Raw genomic sequence first — 22,160 nt, forward strand, 5'->3', positions numbered from 1 at the left:
CCATTTTGTACAGATGAAACCGAAATGGACACCGACTACAATTCCAACTACACAGCTCTGGCAGAGACATGAATAGGGACTTTTTTTTTTTTTTAACAGGTTCAATTAGCATATTAGTGAATGCAATAGGGCAGTTAACTGAACATTCACCCCCCCCCCTGTAAAAGACCAAAAGAAAGCAGAGTGACCACAGCCCGATTTTGTACTTTCTTTGCTACTTTCAGCATTATAGAACATAGCGATCATGGAAAAAACAAAGTGACTGAGCGATTCCAGACATCAGTAACGGAATGGAAAAGATGGATTTTTGGTTCTTACCGTAAAATCTCTTTCTTGGAGCCTTCATTGGGGGACACAGATTACCATGGGTGTATGCTGCTGCTGCTAGGAGGCTGACACTATGCAAAAACAAGAAAATTGGCTCCTCCCTGGCAGTATACACCCACCGACAGATACCAAGTACCTCAGTTGGTGAGAAAGCAGTAGAAGCCACGGAACTTTAAACATATGTACCAACCCAACAAGGAGCTCAAAGCCCAACACGGTACAACTTAAGGGAGGGTGCTGTGTCCCCCAATGAAGGCTCCAAGAAAGATTTTACGGTAAGGCTGGTTTCACATTAGCGCTTTTTAAGCGCACGCACGGCCGGGGGTAGCTCCGCCCCCGAGCCGGCTCTCTGCCCGGCGTGCCCGCCCCTTGCTTGTAGCGCCGCCTCCTAGCGCACAGCGGCGCCTGCGATCGGCGCACCCTATCTTTAGCATAGGGTGCGCAGATAGTGCGGAGGCCGTGCGCTAGTTGCGCTTCACACTTTTGACGGTGCGCCGTGCGCGCCAAAATCAAACTTTTCGGATTTTGGCGCGCACGGCGCACCGTCAAAAGTGCGCAGCGCAGGTCAAAGCGCAACTAGCGCACGGCCTGCGCACCCTATGCTAAAGATAGGGTGTGCCGATCGCAGGCGCCGCTGTGCGCTAGGAGGCGGCGCTACAAGCAAGGGGCGGGCACGCCGGGCAGAGAGCCGGCTCGGGGGCGGAGCTACCCCCGGCCGTGCGTGCGCTTAAAAAGCGCTAATGTGAAACCAGCCTAAGAACCAAAAATCCATCTTTCTTTATCGCCTTATTGGGGGGACACAGATTACCATGGGACGTTCCAAAGCAGTCCCAAGGGCGGGAACAGCAAAAAGGAAGGAAAGAACCGGAAAGGCTTAGGTCGGCCGGTGAGCCACCGCCGCCTGCAGAACCTTCCTACCAACAACTGCATCAGACGAGGCCTGGGTATGAACCCTGTAGAACATGGGTCCTCAAACTGCGGCCCGCGAAGGACTTTTATCCGGCCCCTGTAATCGCGGGCGGGACGAGGCGCCGAGGAAAGGCGTTGTGCAGCCCTCAGTATGCAGCAGAGACCACACAGGCGACGTGATTATCATCACGCCGCCTGTGTGGCCTGATGACGTCACGCCGCCTGTGCAGGAAGAAGACGGAGATGAGCGGGCGCCTCTTCAGAGCAGCAAGGGACATAGATGAGTACTGTTTTTTTTTTCTTTTTAACTCCGGGTCCTATTGGGGACCTGTGCTACCTTTTGGGGACCTCTGCTACGTATTGGGGACATGTTCCTGCCTATTTGGGACCTGTGCTGCCTATTGGGGACCTGTGCTACCTGTTGGAGACATTTACCTGCCTATTGGGGACCTGTACCTGCCTATTGGGGACCTGTACCTGCCTATTGGGGACCTGTACCTGCCTATTGGGGACCTGTACCTGCCTATTGGGGACCTGTACCTGCCTATTGGGGACCTGTACCTGCCTATTGGGGACCTGTACCTGCCTATTGGGGACCTGTACCTGCCTATTGGGGACCTGTACCTGCCTATTGGGGACCTGTACCTGCCTATTGGGGACCTGTACCTGCCTATTGGGGACCTGTTACAGTACGTATTGGGGACATGTTCCTGCCTATTGGGGAACTGTGCTACCTGTTGTGGACATTTACCTGCCTATTTGGGACCTGTGCTAGTTATTGGGGACCTGTACCTGCATATTGGGGACCTGTGCTATGTATTGGGGACATGTTCCTGCCTATTGGGGACCTGTGCTGCCTATTGGGGACCTGTGCTACCTGTTGGGGACATTTACCTGCCTATTAGGGACCTATGCTACCTATTGGGGACCTGTACCTGCCTATTGGGGACCTGTGCTGCCTATTGGGGACCTGTATCTGCCTATTGGGGACCTGTGCTGCCTATTGGGGACATGTTCCTGCCTATTTGGGACCTGTGCTACCTACTGGGGACATTTACCTGCCTATTGGGGACTTGTGCTACCTTTTGGGGACCTGTACCTGCCTATTGGGGACCTGTGCTGCCTATTGGGGACCTGTATCTGCCTATTGGGGACCTGTGCTGCCTATTGGCAACCTGTGCTGCCTATTGGGGAACTGTGCTGCCTTTTGGTGACCTGTTCTACATATTGAGCACATTTTCCTGCCTATTGGGAACCTGTGCTGCCTATTGGGGACATTTACCTGCCTATTAGGGACCTGTGCTGCCTATTGGGGATCTGTGCTACCTATTGGGGATCTGTGCTGCCTTTTGGGGAACTGTGCTACATATTGAGCACATTTTCCTGCCTATTGGGGACCTGTGCTGCCTATTGGGGACATTTACCTGCTATTGGGGACCTGTGCTACCTATTGGGGACCTGTTACCTTTTAGGGACCAATGCTGCCTATTGGGGATTCTTGCACCACCCTAGTCTGAGCCTGTGGCGAAAGTGGAGTTCCACCAATATGGGCACTGGTGAGGCTGCATTGATGTGCACTGATCAGGCTGCATCGATGGGCGCTGATCAGGCCGCATTGATGGGCGCTGATCAGGCCGCATTGATGGGCGCTGATCAGGCCGCATTGATGGGCAGTGCAGTCTGTTTGTCTCTGTGTGGGAAATTTTATTGCTGGTATATATGTTGGTATTTTACTAATAGCAATTTTGAATCCCTAGAAAACAATGATATCAAGAAAGAGAAAAAATGGACTCGAAGTGTAGGATATTCGAAGAACCCCAAAAATTTGGTAAGTTTGATGATTTAACTACTTCATTTTTAATATTGTATTTGTTCCTATTTTGTTTTATTATTTCTAAATATGAAATGTGCAGTGTGCATATGAATTTGGTCCTAATTTTTTTTAAACTATATTCCAGCCCTCCAGTGGTTCGAGGGACCGTGATCTGGCCCCCTGTTTAAAAAGTTTGAGAACCCCTGCTGTAGAACCTCACAAAAGTGAGAAAGGACGACCAGGTCGCGGCCCTGCAAATCTGTAAAGCCGAAGCCTGGTGACGCACAGCCCACGAAGCTGCCACAGCTCGGGTAGAGAGGGCTCTCACTCCCGGAGGGTGCCGCTTTTCCTGAAGTCGGTACGCTTCCAGAATGGTAGAACGAATCCAGCAAGCTATCGTGGATTTGGACGCCGGAACCCTTTCCGGCGACCTTCATAGAAGACTAGCAAGGAATCGGATTGACGAAAAGAAGCAGTCCTGGCGAGATAAGCACGCAAGGCTCTGACTACATCTAGTTTGTGGAGGGACTTCTCAATAGGGTGAGACGGAGCCGGGCAAAAAGATGTAAGAACGATATCCTCATTGATGTGGAAAGAGGATACGACCTTTGGGAGAAAGGAAGGAACGAGTCTGAGAATGACCTTATCCTGATGGAGAATCAGGTACGGGGAACGGCATGACAAGGCCGCCAATTCAGAAACTCTTCTGATGGATGTAATGGCAATCAAGAAAGTTACCTTCCACGAGAGAAGGGATAAAGGAATGTCCTGGATAGGCTCGAACGGCGCCTTTTGGAGAGCGCTAAGGACGAGATTGAGATCCCACGGATCTATCGGTGAATGATGCGGAGGAGCCACATGGGCGACCCCTTGGAGAAAAGTCTTAACCTGCGGTAAGGCCGCCAGCTCTCTTTGGGAGAGGACAGACAGGGCGGAGACCTGGCCCTTGAGGGTACTGAGGGACAGACCCGCATCTAAACCAGACTGGAGGAACCCCAGAATAGATGGAATGGAAAAGGACATAGGAAAGACTTTTTTTTTTTTTTTAACCGTCGCACCAATGGAAAAAAGGTCTTCCAGCACCTATGGTAAATGCGGGAAGAGGCCGGTTTTCTGGCTTTGATCATAGTCTGAATCACCTGGTCAGACAAGCCTTATTCTCTCCGGATCGCGGCCTCAATGGCCATGCCGTTAAATTCAGAGACTGAGAATTCTCGTGGTAAAGGGGGGCTTGCGAGAGAAGATCCGGACGGTCTGGAAGCCTCCAGGGAACGTCCGCGAGCATGTTCACCAGCTTCGCGTACCAAGGGCGTCTTGGCCAGTCTGGGGCCACCAGAATCACTGGTACGCCTTCCGATTTTATCTTTTTGACCACTCGAGGGATCAAGGCAAGAGGCGGAAATAGATAAGGAAGTTGGAACTGGGACCACGGAATTATCAGGGCGTCGCAAGAGACGGCTAGAGGGTCCCTGGACCTGGCTACGAACTGCGGAACTTTGTGGTTCATCCGAGATGCCATGAGATCGACATCTGGGGTGTCCCAGCGCTGGCATATCTGATGGAAGACTGAGGAGTGAAGGGCCCATTCGCCTGATGCTAGACCTTGACGACTTAAAGTAGGCCGCTCAATTTTCCACCCCGGAATGTGAACGGCGGAGATCGCAGGAACGTGACGTTCTGCCCAGCGCAGTATCTTGGCTACTTCCGCCATTACTTGCTGCGCGTGGCCCCCTGGTGGTTTATGTATGCCACAGCCGTGGCGTTGTCCGACTGAATGCGGACCGGCTTGCCGAGGAAGAGAAGCTGCCAGTGAAGAGCCAGGAAGATTGCTCTGATCTCCAGAAGATTGATGGGGAGAAGAGCCTCCTGTGGGTTCCACCGGCCTTGAGACGTTTTTAGATGGCACACCGCTCCCCACCCTAGAAGGCTGGCATCGGTGGTGATGACTTGCCATTGAAGCGGAAGAAAGGACAGACTCTGGCCTTGCCCACCAAGTCAGAGATTATTTCACTCTGAGGGGAAGGAGAATGGGACGGTCCAAGGACAGCGAGGTCTTGTCCCAGGCCGAAAGAAGAGCCAACTGGAGGGGACGAAGATGAAATTGTGCAAAGGGTGCCGCTTCCATGGAAGCTACCATCTTCCTCAGAACCTTCATGCCGGACCGAAGGGGAATAGGGGTTGGCCGCTTGAGAAGTCGGATCCCTTTGGAAAGAGCTGAAAATCTCTCCTTTGGAAGAAACACACGGGCTAGATTTGTGTCGAATTCCATGCCTAGGAAGGTCAGGAGCTGTGTGGGGATCAAAATGGACTTCGAAGATACTTGAATAGAAGCCTGAAAATCGTTCGTGTGCGGGAACCGGAACGATCACTCCGGCGGCAAGAAGAGAGGAGACGGCTTGAAAGAATCCTGGAAAGTGAGACCGCTGTCTTGGAGGTCGGGACAGGAAAAAACGTCCCTTTGGCAGAGACGCAAACTCGATCTTGTATCCGGATGTGATGATTTCCCTGACCCAAGCGTCGTTGACAACAAACAGCAGGCGTCCATGAAAAAGGAAAGTCTGCCTCCCACCCTGGAAGAAATTCCAGGTGGGGGTGACCCGTCACTTGGAGGCAAACCGACCGGTCCGGGTACCTGACGACCTGGGGTATTGACCTCTAGATCTCCAGCAGGGAGCGAGTTTGTAAGATGGTCTTTTCTGCTCTCGCTCCTTAGAGGCGGAAGGCCGATCTTTGAGGTAGTGTCCGCATTCCATGACTTTAGGCAAAGGACTCGGCGTACGGCCACTATGTTGCTGTTAGCCCTTGCCACGCACCCAGCTGCATCTAGGGCGGCGGCCAAAAGGTATTTACCCGATTAATTTGATCTGCCATATCCGCCAACTCGTCCTGAGGAGCTGCTGCTAAGATGCCCATGCGAAGAATTTTTGCCCAAGCAGAGATGACCTTTGCTACCCAGGCAGGTGCGAAAATCAGACAGAGGGAGGCACCAGATGCCTCAAAAATTGATTTCGCTAGAGACTCTATTTGTCTGTCTGTTGGATCCTTAAGTGATGTCCCATCCGGGAGGGATAGGACCATCTTTGAGGCTATGCAAGAGACAGGAGGATCCACTTCGGGGGCTTTGGACCATTTTGCGCGTAAATCCGCATCAAAGGAGTACAGGACATCTAAGTACCTGCGGCCTGAGAGGCTCTGCTCGGGGTGCTCCCAGTGTTTGGTCAGTGTATCAAACTCTTTATGGTTTGGGAAAGTTTGGGATAGAGGCCTTGCCCGCTTAAATGGAATGGAACATTCCTGAGAAGGGGGCTTGTCTTGTTTAATTTCTAAGGTTTGAAAGATAGCTGAAAGGAGGCTATCGACCATCTTCCGAGTTTTAGACATGCCATCTGCTTCTGAGCTAGATCCTGATTGGGGATCCTCATCTGACCTAGTGTCGTCTCCTGAAGAGGGAGAACGCCAAGAGGGAGAATGGCCGCGGCGCCGATAGAGGTGAGCTGCGCCCCCACCGCTCTGGAAACCCCCCCCAGTGATGAAAAGACCCATTCAGCTGGAGCGATCGCTCCAGGGGACCGCTGATGCCTGTGCACGGCGGGGAGCGCGGCTGTCAGCATGAGGCGCGCGGCTGGCAGAGAGGGAGGAGGGCGGGAATTTCAAATGTTGCTCACAGAAATGCCGGCTGAAGGGAACGATCAGACTCTTACCTGACGTCCCTGAAGAGGATAACCGCAGGGGCCCTACGTAACAGTCAGGCCGCTGGGAGAAGACCTCTTACTCTCTGACATGTAGAAGACGGCGTTTTCTTGCTGGGAGCGAGGGATAGCCTGCTGACCACCACCGTCTTCCTCTCAGTCCTGTCCCAGGAGAGGGGTGAGGGGTTGTTTTGGCAAGGACCGGCCACCCATCATCCGCCCACAACACCGACTGGTGTTAGGGAAAGGTCCTGCCTGCGGTACTGAGAGTTGCGATGTGGGAAATCACCACACTGCTCGCTCAGCCGCCTGATATAGGAAATCAGAGTGAAAACTACACCCTGTTTCCTGATGTGAAGACCTGAAAGAAATAAGCGAGAAAAGATTAAAAAGTTCAACAAACACCTAAGGAAATAAAAGGATTATTAACTGCGGATCTGGGAAGATCCCGGTCCACCTCCTACAGACACCAAGCACAAACTGAGGTACTTGGTATCTGTCAGTGGGTGTATACTGCCAGGGAGGAGCCAATTTTCTTGTTTTTGCATAGTGTCAGCCTCCTAGCAGCAGCAGCATACACCCATGGTAATCTGTGTCCCCCAATAAGGCGATAAAGAAATACAGAACACTGGGAGAAATGCAACAATGAATTTAGCTTATCTAATTGAAAGAGGCAGTTTCTGTTACAGTTTTTACCTTTTCACCAAAAACAAAGAATGGAGACGGATACTTCATGTCTTGGCTGCTGAAGGGGCAGTTGACTGATGATTTGTGGATCAGTGCGTTGCGGCCCTCGGTTGTGAGAATTTTTCGCTTTTCTTTGTGGTAACAGACATTGGGGTAAACACCAAATGCCAACAGTGAGATGACCACATCAAGGTTATTATCTGGACCAGTATTGTTGAAAACTTGGTTCATTAAACATTCTAAAAGAAATGGGGATAATACAAAGTTATATTTCTACACATGGAAGAACAATGATGGGAGTGATCAGCTGATCTCTGGATAGTTTACCTTCAGGAAACCCTGCATTTATCAAGATGTCTTTCAGCTGCACTTTTGCTTCCCATGTCATGCGCAAGGTTGACATATTGAGACGCTTGTGTTCACAAAATCTCATCTCTGCGTCTTCGCCTCCCATTCTAAAAGGAAAGGAGACAAAGCAGGTTAAGATATAGACTCTTTATCAACAAAGTCACTCATTTTATATCCGGGCTAACGCACCTTGCATCATCCCAAGCTTGAAACACTGACAAGAGAGCCACATGATCTGAAAACCGATTACCAGAAAAGTTTCTATGCACGTATCCCAGTCTCCGACCTTCACTGATGAACGGCTCTGGGAAACATGTGGCTGCAGATATTGTGCAAAGTGCATCCCCAACACTGCAATGACAGAAAATCACACCAATGTAACTTTGAAGGTGAGAAAAAAAAATTGTATCACTTAATGCAGAATCTCATGTACTCACAAGAAGGTACAGCCCATGATCATCATTTTTCCTAGTCGTGGCTCAATAGGCAATTTAGCCAATATTCTTCCTAGAGGAGTCAACTCATCATTCATGTCCAAAGCATCAAGCTCTAAAAATATAAAGACATATAACAATTATAAGACATAGAAAATACAGTATCATCAATAGACCACTGTTCTGCCACTGTGACTTTTCCTGCCTTTATTCTACATGCCTGTCCATAGTACTTTCCTTTCAGGGAAAAGATGGCTAGATATAACTTTCACACCATCAGCAATCAGCCGATAACAGCACCAGCTTCATAATAACAGGAGGCTGTATTAAAGGGAACTTGGCAGCAGGATTGTTTTCAGTAACCCACAGACAGTGTCAGGTCAGCGCAATTATACTGATTAAAATGATACATTGGATGATGAAATTTGTCTTGTGGTTGTTGTTTAATCTTTATTTTCAGTTTTGTGTTAAATGATATGCTCATGTTCCAGTGCGGCCTGTGGGGGGGCATCTTCATGTGGTGATCTGATTAAATATTCATAATGCTGCATGCTGACACGTCACTGATCCCTCACTGACCTATCCCCTAGTTTGCATAATGAATATATACACATACTGGAGAAAAAAAACCCAAAACCTTCAGGCAGGTGCCACAGCCTTATCGCAGGTTTACTGTGTTAATAAATGTTCTTGAGGTTATCCTGATGGATTTTTTTTATATATACTATGTTGCAGCGCAGGTGCCACAGCTGGCACCTGCCTGTAGGTTATTTTTTCCCAGTATGTACAGATATTCATTATGTAAACTAGGGAGCAGGTCACTGAGGGATTAGTGACCTGTCAGCAGGCTGCATTATGAATTGTTAATCAGAGCACCACATGAAGACCACCCACAGGCCGCCCTAGAGAACGAGCACATCATTAACTCAAAACTGAAAATAAAGATTACACAACAACCACAAGACTGAGTTAATCAACCAAGGTATCATTGTAAAACAATACAACGGTACCAACCTGACATTGTGTGTAGAGTACTGTGCACGATCCTGTTGACAGATTCCCTTTAAGCTATAATGCCATTTTCAACATGTACTTAACATTACCTCCAAATTGGCTTCTCTAAAATTCATGGATGAACAATACATATTAAAAGCAGAGGATATTATACATTGTGAAACATTATTTATAATCTACAGTCCCAGTATTAAAATGTATGACCGACTGAAGCAATCCTATATTACTAACACCGATAGATAACTTGCCTTTCAGAGTGTGCTCGGCCTCTATTACAGCATCCAGTGGAGGAGGTTCTATGGCCTTTGATAGAAAGTGTCCGATGGCACCCAAACGTAGCAGCTTGATACTCAGAGCTACCTCATGCAATGGAGTACGGAATATTTCTGGTGTAAGGTGATTCTCCAAGCTAGTAAATACATTTGCAAAATTAGTATAATGTAACTCCTAGAGAAAAAACACCAAGATACCTTAAAAAAGAACAAAAAACCCCCTAACCATCCAGTACCCAGCTTCTCACCGTTCAAAGCGTGCCATGCTGCACAAGTGGAAACAAAAGCCTGCACGTACACGTCCAGCTCTTCCTTTTCTCTGCTCAAGATTGGTTTTGGAAGCCCAGACAGTGGCATAATTTGTCATGTTATTATGGGATGTAAATAGCTTCACTTTTTGCCTGTGAAATGAAAGAAGGCATGTTAAAGGGGTAACTGATCATTGTGCCTGAGTTGCTCATAGAGAACCAAGCGGGCACAACTTACAAAGAACTGAGTGCTACAAATCAATGTATCTCAACCAATGAAATATATCTCAACCAATTAAACGCACAAAGTTAATATATTTTTCAAATTTGCATAATATTCAATCCAAGATTGAAAAAATACTGAAATGTGCATAATATTGAATCCAATATTTAATATATTTTTTGCATAACTGTGTGTGTTCTTTACTTTGTTGGTTCAGAGATGTAGTCATGCACGAGTTCACAAGGCTACCAATTGTAACTGAAAGCAAATATATAGAGAGCAATCTCTGCTAAGAGTGTGAACACAGACCAGCATGAACCATAATGTCACAAGATACTATATTAGTTCTGCAGTAAATTATGGTAAATGTTGACTCATACTTTTAGCCAGCTATATACAAAAGAGAAGCTTTGTTTTTAAAAGGTATTAAAATGCAGTCTTTAGAATCCGTGTCATACACCCACCCGGGCTTATATCTCGTGAAAACAATGCCTGATCACTCTCTCTTCCAACACTAGTCATCGGGGTGAGGGGGTTACAACATACGGAAGATCACTGTCCAACTGCAATGATAAAGTTTGGTCCCAACTGTTTGCTACTTTGTACATTTTGCGTGAAAAACTGGCCGGGTACCGCCTTTGTAAGACTGAATGGTCAGGTCAGCCTACCACATCTTTGAACGATGGTTGGTAAAAATAATCCGTTACTGTTTATCAGACTTTGTACCATGTAAGGTGAATGGCGGGCCTAAGGGTATGTGTCCACGGGGCGTATTGGCAGCGCTTTGGACACAGCGGATACCCGGCTCCGCCAAAAGCGCAGCCCTCTGTTGTACGTGAGAGGATTCATTGAACACATGCGGAATCACCGCATCCTATTCATAAAATGTTATTTATCTTGCGGAGACTGAACGTCTCTGCAAGATAAATAGACATGCTGCGGTCTAGAAAGACGCGCCGCATGTCCAGTTACGCAGGTCTGCCACCTGTGTGTTTGCACGCATAGTGGAGATGGGATTTCAAAAATCCCCTACACTACACTCTAATATCTGGACGCTGCGGCTGTACACAGCATCCAATCCTCAGAAAATACTGAAAGAATACGCCCCCGTGGAAACATACCCTTACAGTTTTACTACACACCAACAGCTAATGTCGTCATGCATACTTACTTGCAGGAGTCTATGACGTAAACAACATCATTTATAGTGATACTGGTTTCAGCAATATTTGTAGACAGAATAACCTGTTGGATTAAAAATAAATATGAGAGGCAATGGATGCTCCATATCATACACGCAACTCCACAACTATTAATTTTAGAGCTGATGAATTGAGCAGTATAACAGTACCTCCCACATTTTACTCCATGAGGCACATTACTGAAATTCTTAGGGTATGTGCACACGTTGCGGATTCGGCTATGGATCCGCAGTGGATTCTGTACCATTAAAGTCTATGTAAAATGAAAAACGCTGTGCACATGCTGCAGATTTTTTCACAGATTTTAATCCGCTGCATGTCAATTCTTTCGTGCGGATCGGCAGCATTTTGACACCTGCTCCATTATAGGAATCCGCAGGTGTCAAAACCCAGGGGAAATCTGCACAAAAACTGCTGAAAATCCGCAGTAAATCTGAACTAAATCCACAGGTCATTTTACCTGTGGATTTAGCCTAATCCGTGTGGAAAAATCGGCAGGGTAATCCGCAACATGTGCACATACCCTTATACAAGTATTGACTTCTTTTACCTTGATCATTCCATCTGGAACAGGGTCAAACACTTTTCTTTGCTCCTCTCGTGGTATCTGGGAATGCAGCGGTAAAATTCGGTAATGATGGCTACCTATAGTTGTAATAAATAATTATTAAAATAAGTGTATTTTGACAACACGACAGATTTTGCACCCATAATTACCATTCCCACAATTACTATGGACGTTTTACATGTCAAACCCAAGTAGCCTTACCAAAATGAGGGTTCATCTCAAGATGCTTCTGCATGGCATAAATGAGATTCCAGCCAGGTAAAAACACCAGCACGGCACCAGGTACGTTTAGTGTTTCAATATATTTCAAGAGAGCTTCAATGAGTTCAATGGGGGTTTCCTTTTCACTCATCTGCGACATTGAGCGACGAGTCTCAGGGCCGTAACTATCGCCACATATTAGATTGCAATTGGTCTGCAGGAATTACGACAGGAATAGTAAAACATTAGTATCCACTAATACTCGGCTTTCTAAATCTGGGCCAGTGACATGCTTTAGAGAGCCATTGGCTTTTACATTAATTTGCTTCTTTTACATTACATTTGCGCTTTATTTGGTAAATACTATTTAGTTGCATTCGCTTTATTTTGCAGACCCACATCACTTGATTCTTTGGTCTACAGACCAGATCAATCAAGACTTTTTTCCTCTTTGTTTATCATAGTCAGCAAAATAAGACATATGAATAAAGCCCTGTAGAATATGTGTCCGCGAAAAAAAAAAAAAAAAAACTTGGATAGCAAAAATGAAGTCTAATGAAAAGCCCTAATCCGCTAAAGATATGAAGAAATAAGGAGAAAAGGTATCAGCAGTAAAATGTATAACTAGAATAGTTTGTAGGAAATATATCCGGAGATAGTAAATACCAAGCAACAACGTATCCACTCACCTCATCCTCCTCTCCTCCTCCTTCTTCATCTTTGTCTTTACGCTTTTTTTCCATGGGAGGAGGTCTAAACTGGGTCATCTGAATGCAGTCCTCCAAGTAGTACTCTATATATAGGAAAAAATATGAAAAGGTAAATGTTCTTTAGTTCTTTGCGCCTCTCACCTAAAAATAAGTAAAAAAGTTTGTGCCAAATGATCTTAAAATTCCCTGCATAGACAGGGCTACCATTCAGTCACCACTAGAGCGAGCTTCCAAAAAAAAATAGGGATTTTTGTGTACTCACCGTAAAATCCTTTTCTCCGAGCCAATCATTGGGGGACACGGAGACCGTGGGTGTTATGCTGCTGGCCACTAGGAGGACACTAAGTAAACCAGAAAAAGTTAGCTCCTCCCCTGCAGTATACACCCTCTCGCTGGCTGAGATTCGCCAGTTCGGTGAAAAAAGCAGTAGGAGCATAAACAGTTAACAATATCAACGCCTAAGAATGCTACAGTGAGCCAATAGGTTAAAAAGGGTGGGTGCTGTGTCCCCCAACGATTGGCTAGGAGAAAAGGATTTTACGGTGAGTACACAAAAATCCCCATTTCTCCTACGCCTCATTGGGGGACACAGAGACCGTGGGACGTCCTAAAGCAGTCCCTGGGTGGGGAGCATACATATGCTAATACCCCATGTACCACTGAGCGAACACCGTGGTACTGCCGATTGCAGGCAGCGTCTGCCGAGAGCTGCATCCGCAGAAGCCTGAGAATGAATTAGGCAATGTTTGTAAAGGTACGCAAGCTGGACCAAGTCGCAGCCTTGCGGAGAGGCCTGAGAATGAATGTGGTAACTTTTTGTAAAAGTATGCAGACTGGACGAAGTCGCAGCCTTGCAGACCTGTTCTGCCGAGGCCTGGTGCCGAAAGATCGAAGAGGCGCTCACTGACCGGGTAAAGCGCGCCTTAATCCCCGCTGGGACAGGCACGTCCCTGACACGGTAGGATACCTGAATCGCCAAGCGAATCAACCTGGCTAGACCCTTCCTATGCCCGTCTGGAAGTATGAACAGGGCATCTGGCTTGTGGAAAGGAGCCATCCGCGAGATGTACTGTCTCAGCGCCCTAACCACATCCAGGGTGTGGAGAGCCTTCTCAATGCGATGGACTGGCGCCGGAACAAAGGGAAGGCAAAACAATTTCCCCGTTGAGATGGCACGAGGAGAGGACCTTGTCCAGGAAGGACGGGAACATCCTGAGAACTACCTTTTCCTGATGAAAATTCAGAAACAGAGAACAGCAGGAAAGGGCTGCCAATTCCGAAACTCATCTGATTGACGTAGCTGCCACTAGAGAGACCACCTTCCAAGAGAGGACGATCAGTGACACATCCTGCAGCAGTTCGAAAAGGAACCTCCTGAAAGGCCCCGAGAACCGGGTTAAGGCTCCATGAGTCAAATGGTCTTCTATAAGGAGACGTCACATGGGAAACTCCCTGAATGAACGTCTTGAGCTGAAGCTTGGTGGCAATTTGTGTTGGAAAAGCACTGACAAGGCCGAAATTTTGCCGATGAGCGAGCCAAGCGCAAGGCCTGATATTAATCCGGATTGAAGGAATTCCAATATGGCCAGAATGGAAAATACCGGAGGTGATCGAGCATGAACCTTGCACCACAGAAAAAAGGAAGGTTGTCTAGGTGCGGTGATAGATGCGCATGGACACAGGCTTCCTGGTACTAATCATGGTGGAAATCACATCGTGAGGGAAACCAGCTTGAGCTAAAAACCAGGATTCAACGGCCACGCCGTCAAAGACAGGACCCCGGAGTTCTGGTGGTAAATCGGGCCCTGCGAGAGTAGATCCATATGATATGAAAGTCGCCAGGAGACATCGGCGACTAGTTGTATTAGTTCTGCATACCATGCTCGGCGCGGCCAGTCTGGCACGACTAGGATCACTGGCACTACCGGAACTAGAGCGTCCGCTCCGATGGCGCAAGGATCGCGCGATCGGAAAATGAACCGAGGAACCTTGTTGTTTAGTCTTGAGGCCATGAGATCCACATCCAGAGTCCTCCAACGATGACAAATCTGCTGAAAGAGTTCCGGATGAAGAGACCACCTCCCCGAGACAATGCCTTGTAATCCATCCTTCATTAGGTCTGGATCAAAAGGGCATTTAGCCAGAGTAAACTTTTGCCCAGTGAACCACTTATGGCTGATCCCTATGATACTGGACGGCTGGTAAATAACCAGCGCACACGCTTATTCCTTAAATGAGGAGTGCTGGAGCGGGAATATTTTCCTCATTCAACCTCAGAATCCTGTCGACTTGTCGACTGATTCTATAAGAGAATCAAGCGACTCTTGATCAGTTGGGGGATTCTGAGGGGCTGACGTGACATATACAAAATCAGAGTTATGCTCGCTGTGAACCTCAGGAGAGGGCGAGCGAGAGACAGGAGTCGCTGATGCTGAGGCGCAAACGTGACTAGGGGACGCGCCATGAGCCCGCTTTGGCAGAGACAGTCCTCCCGGAGGGGGAATATAGCCTTGGTCAGAGGCTCCACCGACCGTGACAGGGATGCAGCCCACTCGGGGGTACCAGACGCAGGAGGCCCATCAGCAGCGGCAGCGAGGGGCGTTGGAGCGCAGGTCGGGGCGCAGTTCGGACGCAGGCTGGGTCGCGGTCCGTGCATAACGGATTAGCTTGAGCACTGGAGAGTCATGCTTGCTGTGGTAAGGCCGACTTGCAGGTAGTACACACGGTAGAAAAGCACAGTGTGCTTCTTAGCGGCCCGTTTAGCCTCCTGTGGATGAGGCATAGCGTTCCAGAAAGGGTTAACGGCAGAATCTGACTGCAGCTGCAGGGAATGTGGCGGGAAGGGGTTAAGCTTTAATCTGAGGGCAGATGCAGCTTACCCACGGTCCTGTGTTATGTCCCCCGGGAGGAAAACGGTGGCCCTGTGGCGTCACCCGGAATTTGGCTGCTCCTGAAAGGGTTAACTGCAGCAGAGGTAACAGACATGGCCCCCGAGATTAGAACTGCGCGTCTCGTTTGGAATGAGAGGCGCCAAGAGGAGGGGGCGGTGACGATAGCGCGGGCGGCGCTATTCAAATTGCGGCGTTATTCAAATTGAGGCGTAGTAGGCCGGAAAAGCCGGAGACTAAATTTTTGGCCTACCCACTGTAGGGGGCGGGGGCAGCACTATCGAGGGCGGCGCTATTTAAATTGCGGCCTAGCAGGCCGAAAAAGCCGGGGGCTAAATTTCTGGCCTCCCCGCGGTAAGCGCCGGGTGAGGGGGGCCGCGACCGGGCGCCAGTGTACTGCCACTAAGTCAGCGCTTCTCTCCCGGGGACAAGGACCCGACCCCATACCTCCACTCCTGTGCTCAGTCAGGTCGTTGCTGTCCAGGGTCTTTCAGTCTCATCCTCCAGGTGATGTAGCAGAGCTGGAGGTTTTACGGGGGGGTATTGCTCAATCGATCCACCCTGTGGTAGGGGGACGTAGAGCTCTGGGGCTGATTCAGGGCATCCGAAAAAGCGCTGTTCAGGTCTGCTCCATGCACTCCTGTGCTACGTCCTGTTGCGCTTGCCCTCGTATCTGTGGAGTACCGACCATAAGGGAACCATCGTCAGAGGAATCAGCCCCATTCGTCGCAGGAAAGTGTACGTGAAGGGTTACTCTACGTGCTTGCCTGTTGTTGATTTGGGGGGAGAGCGGGCCGTAGAAAGGAACCGTCGCCCCCTTCACTCCGTTAATTAAAAAAAAAAATTACAGAAAATTCAAAAATAAAAAAAACGGTGGGGTCTGAAAGGAGACCCAAGTGCCTAATACAGACACTAAGCAAGAACTGGAGAATCTCAACCAGCGAGACGGTGTATACTGCAGGGGAGGAGCTAACTTTTTTTCTGGTTTACTTAGTGTCCTCCTAGTGGCCAGCAGCATAACACCCACAGTCTCTGTGTCCCCCAATGAGGCGTAGGAGAAATTAAAATAAAAAAACAACTCTGAAACATTGTACTTAAAAGGGGGTTGGACAACCTTTTCTTAAGTGCTGTAGATACCAGGGGAGCAAAGGTAAGAATAGGCTGCTCACACACTGCTGACAACACGGTATATCTGAACTAATACGGAGGATACCAGAGGTGCTGAGGTCTGACCTAGTACTCAAGATACCAGAGCTAAGAGGATGCTCACACTGTGTCCACCTTATCCGATCTAATCTAATATTGAAGATACCAGAGATGCTGAGGTAAGAAGAGACTGCTTACACTACTGTCCACCCAGTCTATCTGATCTAATAATGGAGATACGAGAGGTGCCGAGGTAAGAAGAGGCTGCTCCCACTGTGTCCACCCTGTCTATCTGAATGTTAAATGGATGTTGCGGAGGCATTTAGAAATTTATTCGTAATGACATTTTTTCTCTATTCCCAGATAGCACATTATTGAGATAGAAAAAAGAAACATACCTTGCACAGGAAAGGTTCGACCATACACTTCAATGATAGGGCAGTTAAAGAAATATTCACAGAACATGCTGGTGTCTATTGTAGCCGACATAAGGATAACGCGAATATCTGGAAAAGCTTGGATCACATCTCGCAGGACCACCAGCAAGAAATCAGTCTAGAAAAGAGATGTAAAAAAATACTAAGAAGATACAATGTAGAAAAAAATGCGTTTTTAAATAGCATATCAAAAGTATAGCGAGACCAGGGTACTTGGTGCTGAATACTGCATCAACAGGTTCAAGGTCTCGAAATGAATAGGATGCGGAGTGACTAGCACAGCAAGTGGATCAGCCCACCCCCAGTGCACGTCTCTGAATGGACATTGCTTTGGGACCTTATAGGACTATACATTGTACATGTACTTGTATTGCCATGTCGCACACGGCCATCTATTCTGTTTAGTTACATTACAAGTGCTGACATTTTCCCTTTACCCTTTCTAGTTTTAGTGCAAATCTCAGTATTTTTTTTTCTACAATTATGAACTATTTAAATTTATACTATATAATAGAAAAGTGACATCCTCAGTATACAGCAACTTGCCACTATCTTAGTAGAGAAACTCACATTAATATCCCGCTCATGTATTTCATCCACAATCACATGACTAATTCCTCGGATTCCAGCCTCCAGCTTCCGCAAAAGCACACCTACCAAATAAGAGAAAGAAAATCCATGTTTACACATTATAAATAGTGAAAAGTGCAAAAGCAGCGATGAACCAGAACAGCTACTCACCTACTGTGCAGAACAGTACACTGGCATGAGGACGAGGCAGCACAGACTCAAAGCGGACACTGTAACCACAGCTTTTCCCAACCTCTTCTCCTCTCTCATACGCAACCCGCTCAGCCACAGATACGGCACTGATTCTACGGGGCTAAGAACACCACAGTGAATTTCCAGCCATAACTAATGTATTACATTTGTAGATTGTGGGCCTTCGCGGGCAGGGTCCTCTCTCCTCCTGTACCAGTTATGACTTGTATTGTTTAACATTATTGTACTTGTTTTTATGTATACCCCTCCTTACATATAAAGCGCCATGGAATAAATGGCGCTATAACAATAAATAATAATAATATTACTGCATAATCATTGCCGCTCACAGCCCTACCTGAGTCACCACAATGTTGCACTGGGCTGCTCTGTCACTTTGAATGAAATCATCCAGAATATACTGCGGCACTTGAGTGGTTTTACCACAGCCTGTTGCCCCACGAATGATTACTACGGGGTTGTTGTATACTGCATTCATGATGGCACCTTCAAAATTCTTGACAGGCAGGGTTTCTCTTTCTTGCAGAATCTGCAGGATTAACAATAGGACAGTGAAAGTCAAAGCGTACATAATATCTACATGCACCTTATATGCCGACATCAGGGGGGAGAGAAGGGTTTGGCATGTCAGACTTTGGACAAATAATTTGTTCTTGGCGAGATAACCCACTGCCAGAAAGTCTGACAGCGGCTCTCTGAGAATACAGCAGCGCTCAGCAGAGCGAGCGTTCCTATCTGTGGAGTCATTGGGAGAGATCTCTGCCGGCCAGACCACCACTATCTACTGTGTATGGGGCCCCGTACTCACGGGCTGTAGGTTGTTATCTTGTTCCAGCTGGTACATCAGCTCATTCTTCAGGTCTGCACTGATCTGCTCTTGAGTTGCCTAAAAAGACAATTGAAAATGTAACCAACAAACAATGCGGCGCTATTAAATGAATACATTGCAATCTTATCTGTAAGTCAGGATAGTAGCCTCAATGCCAAGGCAAGATCTTCATGAACAAAAATTTCTAGGAGAGTTCTTTTCACGATAACCATGCAGTCTAAACAGGCTGACAGTCACCTAATGAATTAGAAAAATTCTTAAGTCATCGGGTGAAATGATCCTTTGCACTGCCCAAAATATCATCGCTCTTGGCAGCATATAATTCTGTGTAAACAGAATTTGTGCTGCCGAGAACAATGCTAGCCTATGTGCCTTGATCCATCACTGATTGTTCTGTGCGAATCCAAAGCTGTATCGGCCTGTGTAATAAAGGGTGTTAAATGACTGCTAAGCCCCAGGTCAGCCTATGTAGATGGACCCTTAGCTCCTTATGGCTAGCCATTGTCACATACATAGTCAACTTAAACAATCCCCCCACCCCCCCAAAAAAAAAAAAATAAAAAAAATTATTAACACTTACAAATGCAAGAGGACCTTCATCAATGTTGCTGCTGGTCCATGGGTTCCAGTTCTCTTGTGGTGGGGACCAGGGCACCACACCAGAAACATTTTGTCGCTGAGAAGGCTCAAAATGCACCAACTTTCCCTGTGTAATCGGCACTGGCTGGCTAGGATCCTCTGGCTGCAATTGTACAGAAGATTACCTTTTTACAACCCTATGACTATAATGCAGAATTAATTACATCCAGACATGTCATGCACAACATTGGGTGCATAGAGCGGTCTCCAAAGCTACGTTATACAGCAGGATTTCTCTAACAGCAGTGATGGCGATCAGCACTTCGATTGCTGCTATCAAGTGGTGAGTTAAGGCCTCTGTTATTACTATGCTGTGAAACCCAGCCACTGGTTGGGCGTCACAGGAGATAGTTACGTACTGCAATACGGAAACTGATCGTAGGTTCAGGCACCCTCGGAGGGCTAGTGGGATGAGACAATACTCACCGGATAAGGTATCTCAATGTTCAGTTCCTGGATAACACTATTCAGCTGCTTTTGAACATCCACGCTGAGGTTCACTTCATATGGTTCAATCTGTATATATTAAAAAGAAAACTTCAAAGACACTCGAATGGAAAACTGATGTCCAAAATATACAAAAGCATTCGTATCATGTCTGCACAAAATTTGCTATGGCCACATGTTATATGTTTTTCTTACCATTAAAATGAATGTCAGCAGTTTTGTTTTTTGCTATGTAATCTGAGAGTAACATCATGTTGGGGGGGGCAGAGCTTGAATAAAGAAATGGGTCACTTAGTAACACAGTTAGCAAGGCCGAAAAGAAGGATTTTTGGTACTCACCGTAAAATCTTTCTTGGAGCCTTCATTGGGGGACACAGGTAACCATGGGGTGTATGCTGCTGTCGCTAGGAGGCTGACACTATGCAAATAAAGCAAAAACTGGCTCCTCCTGCGTAGCATACACCCACTGACAGGCAGGAAGTACCTCAGTTAAGTGTTAAAGTAGCAGTAGGAGAAGCAACCAACAAACTCCACATATGTACCGGCTCAACAACCAAGGCACATATGCCCAAAACCAGTACAAACAAATGGGGAGGGTGCTGTGTCCCCCAATGAAGACTCCAAGAAAGATTTTACAGTGAGTACCAAAAATCCTTCTTTCTCCATCGCTTCATTGGGGGACACAGGTAACCATGGAACGTCCTAAAGCAGTCCCCAAGGGTGGGAACGGAAGGAATGCAGAGAAAAAAAGGACTGAGGCCGGCCGGTGCGTAACCGCCGCCTGTAGCACCTTTCCTTCCTAGGCCTGCATCGGACTAGACATAAGTATGAACTTGTAAGACTTTGCAATAACGTGCAAAGATGACTAGGTCGCGGCCCTGCAACCTCTAAAGCCGAGGCCTAGCAAGAAACAGCCCCAGGATTTATCCAGAGTATGGACCGGTGAGGGGCAAGAAGGACCTAGAGAAGAAAGGACAACGTCTGCACTAATGTGAAATGAAAAAGAAACGGAGGACGGCAGGATAATGCTGCCAACTCAGAACTCCTCTGATATCTCCTCATGTAGCCAATAAGGCTAATGGAACCAAATAGTAGTACTTACGCCACCTGAATCAGATCTTCAGAAACTGTCGTAGAAACTGGAGGATGCAGGTTTTCTCGCCCAAAGCATGGCCAGAATGACCTGATGGGGAAAAAACCCCAGTCCCTCTCAGAAGCACTGTAGGCTTCAAAGGCCATGGCGTTAAACTTAAACGACTGTGAAACTGTGGCGGAAGAGAGGCCTTTCGGAAGAATATCCGGACGGTCTGGCATGTACTCCAGCTCCAGGTACCAGGTCTGACTTAACAGCTTGTAGTTGTCAGGACTACTGGAAACCTTTCTGACTTTTTTTTTTGACTCTTGTGATTAAGGGAAGAGGTGGAGACAGAGGAGGCATCTGAAACTGGGACCACGGAATCACAAGTGCGTCGCAGCCGACAGCCATCGGATCATGGAACCTGGTAACGTACCGGGGAACCTTTTGGTTCGTTCGAGAAGTCATTAGGTGGGCATCTGGAATGCCCTACCTCCGACAAATTTAGCCAAAGACGGCGGTGTTGAGAGACTACTCGCCTGACGCTAACCCCCGATACAAAAAGAAAAAAAAAAAAAAAAAATTCGGGCTTCCCAGTAGTCTACCCCTGGAATGTGGACGGCTGATACGGCGGGGACATGGCAGTCTTCCCAACGCAGGATCATTGCTACCTCTACCCTGATCCGTGTATTACGAGTCCCACCTTGGTGGCTTATGTTCCAAAGACATAATGATAGGAAATTTAGATTGTGAGCCTCATCGGGGACAGCGATGATGTGTGCAAACTGTAAAGCGCTGCGGAATATGGGAATATGCCAGCGCCATACAAAAATAAATACTATTATTATTACTACTATGTAAGCCACTGCTGTGACAAAGTCTGACTGACTGCGGACTGGCTTGCCTGCGAGGAGAGATTGCCAGTGGAGGAGGGCAAGAAGAATTGCCTTGATCTCCAAAAGACTGATGGGGTGGAGGGTCTCATGAACATTCCAGCGACCTTGCGCTACAAGAATGAGAAAGCCCGCTCCCCAACCCTGAAGACTGGCATCGATGATGATCTGCCAACAGAGCGGGAGAAATGACCTCCTGTGCAGTGCAGTGACGGACAGTGTCCACGAAGAGAGGGACTGCTTCACATTGAGAGGTAAAAGTACTGGCCGATCCATGGAACAGTCCAGGGAAACAATTCTCTTGTCCCAGGTAGACCGGGGGGCCAATTGAAGAAGGCGGGTGTGAAGCTGGGCATAAGACACCGTTTCCATGACTGC

General features: G+C 47.5%; 1 protein-coding gene across 1 annotated transcript in view; it reads right to left on the bottom strand.

Moving 5' to 3' along the window:
• The window catches only part of DHX9 (DExH-box helicase 9), a 111,028-nt gene that overhangs the window by 16,478 nt on the left and 72,390 nt on the right, over positions 1 to 22,160 (bottom strand). Inside the window, exons 9-25 of the mRNA XM_073571335.1 lie at positions 19,794 to 19,883; positions 19,309 to 19,470; positions 18,708 to 18,785; positions 18,237 to 18,428; positions 17,858 to 17,999; positions 17,687 to 17,769; positions 17,078 to 17,234; positions 12,625 to 12,728; positions 11,936 to 12,149; positions 11,717 to 11,811; positions 11,136 to 11,209; positions 9,742 to 9,894; positions 9,470 to 9,630; positions 8,211 to 8,322; positions 7,963 to 8,124; positions 7,753 to 7,880; positions 7,435 to 7,664 (exon numbers count right to left, since the gene is read on the bottom strand). Of these exons, the coding sequence (XP_073427436.1) occupies positions 7,435 to 7,664; positions 7,753 to 7,880; positions 7,963 to 8,124; positions 8,211 to 8,322; positions 9,470 to 9,630; positions 9,742 to 9,894; positions 11,136 to 11,209; positions 11,717 to 11,811; positions 11,936 to 12,149; positions 12,625 to 12,728; positions 17,078 to 17,234; positions 17,687 to 17,769; positions 17,858 to 17,999; positions 18,237 to 18,428; positions 18,708 to 18,785; positions 19,309 to 19,470; positions 19,794 to 19,883 (2,337 nt within the window). The remainder of the gene's footprint in view (positions 1 to 7,434; positions 7,665 to 7,752; positions 7,881 to 7,962; positions 8,125 to 8,210; positions 8,323 to 9,469; positions 9,631 to 9,741; positions 9,895 to 11,135; positions 11,210 to 11,716; positions 11,812 to 11,935; positions 12,150 to 12,624; positions 12,729 to 17,077; positions 17,235 to 17,686; positions 17,770 to 17,857; positions 18,000 to 18,236; positions 18,429 to 18,707; positions 18,786 to 19,308; positions 19,471 to 19,793; positions 19,884 to 22,160) is intronic.

Source organism: Dendrobates tinctorius, unplaced genomic scaffold, assembly GCF_039654945.1.
Source record: "Dendrobates tinctorius isolate UK_male_01 unplaced genomic scaffold, ASM3965494v1 ptg000029l, whole genome shotgun sequence".
Taxonomy (NCBI): domain Eukaryota; kingdom Metazoa; phylum Chordata; class Amphibia; order Anura; family Dendrobatidae; genus Dendrobates; species Dendrobates tinctorius.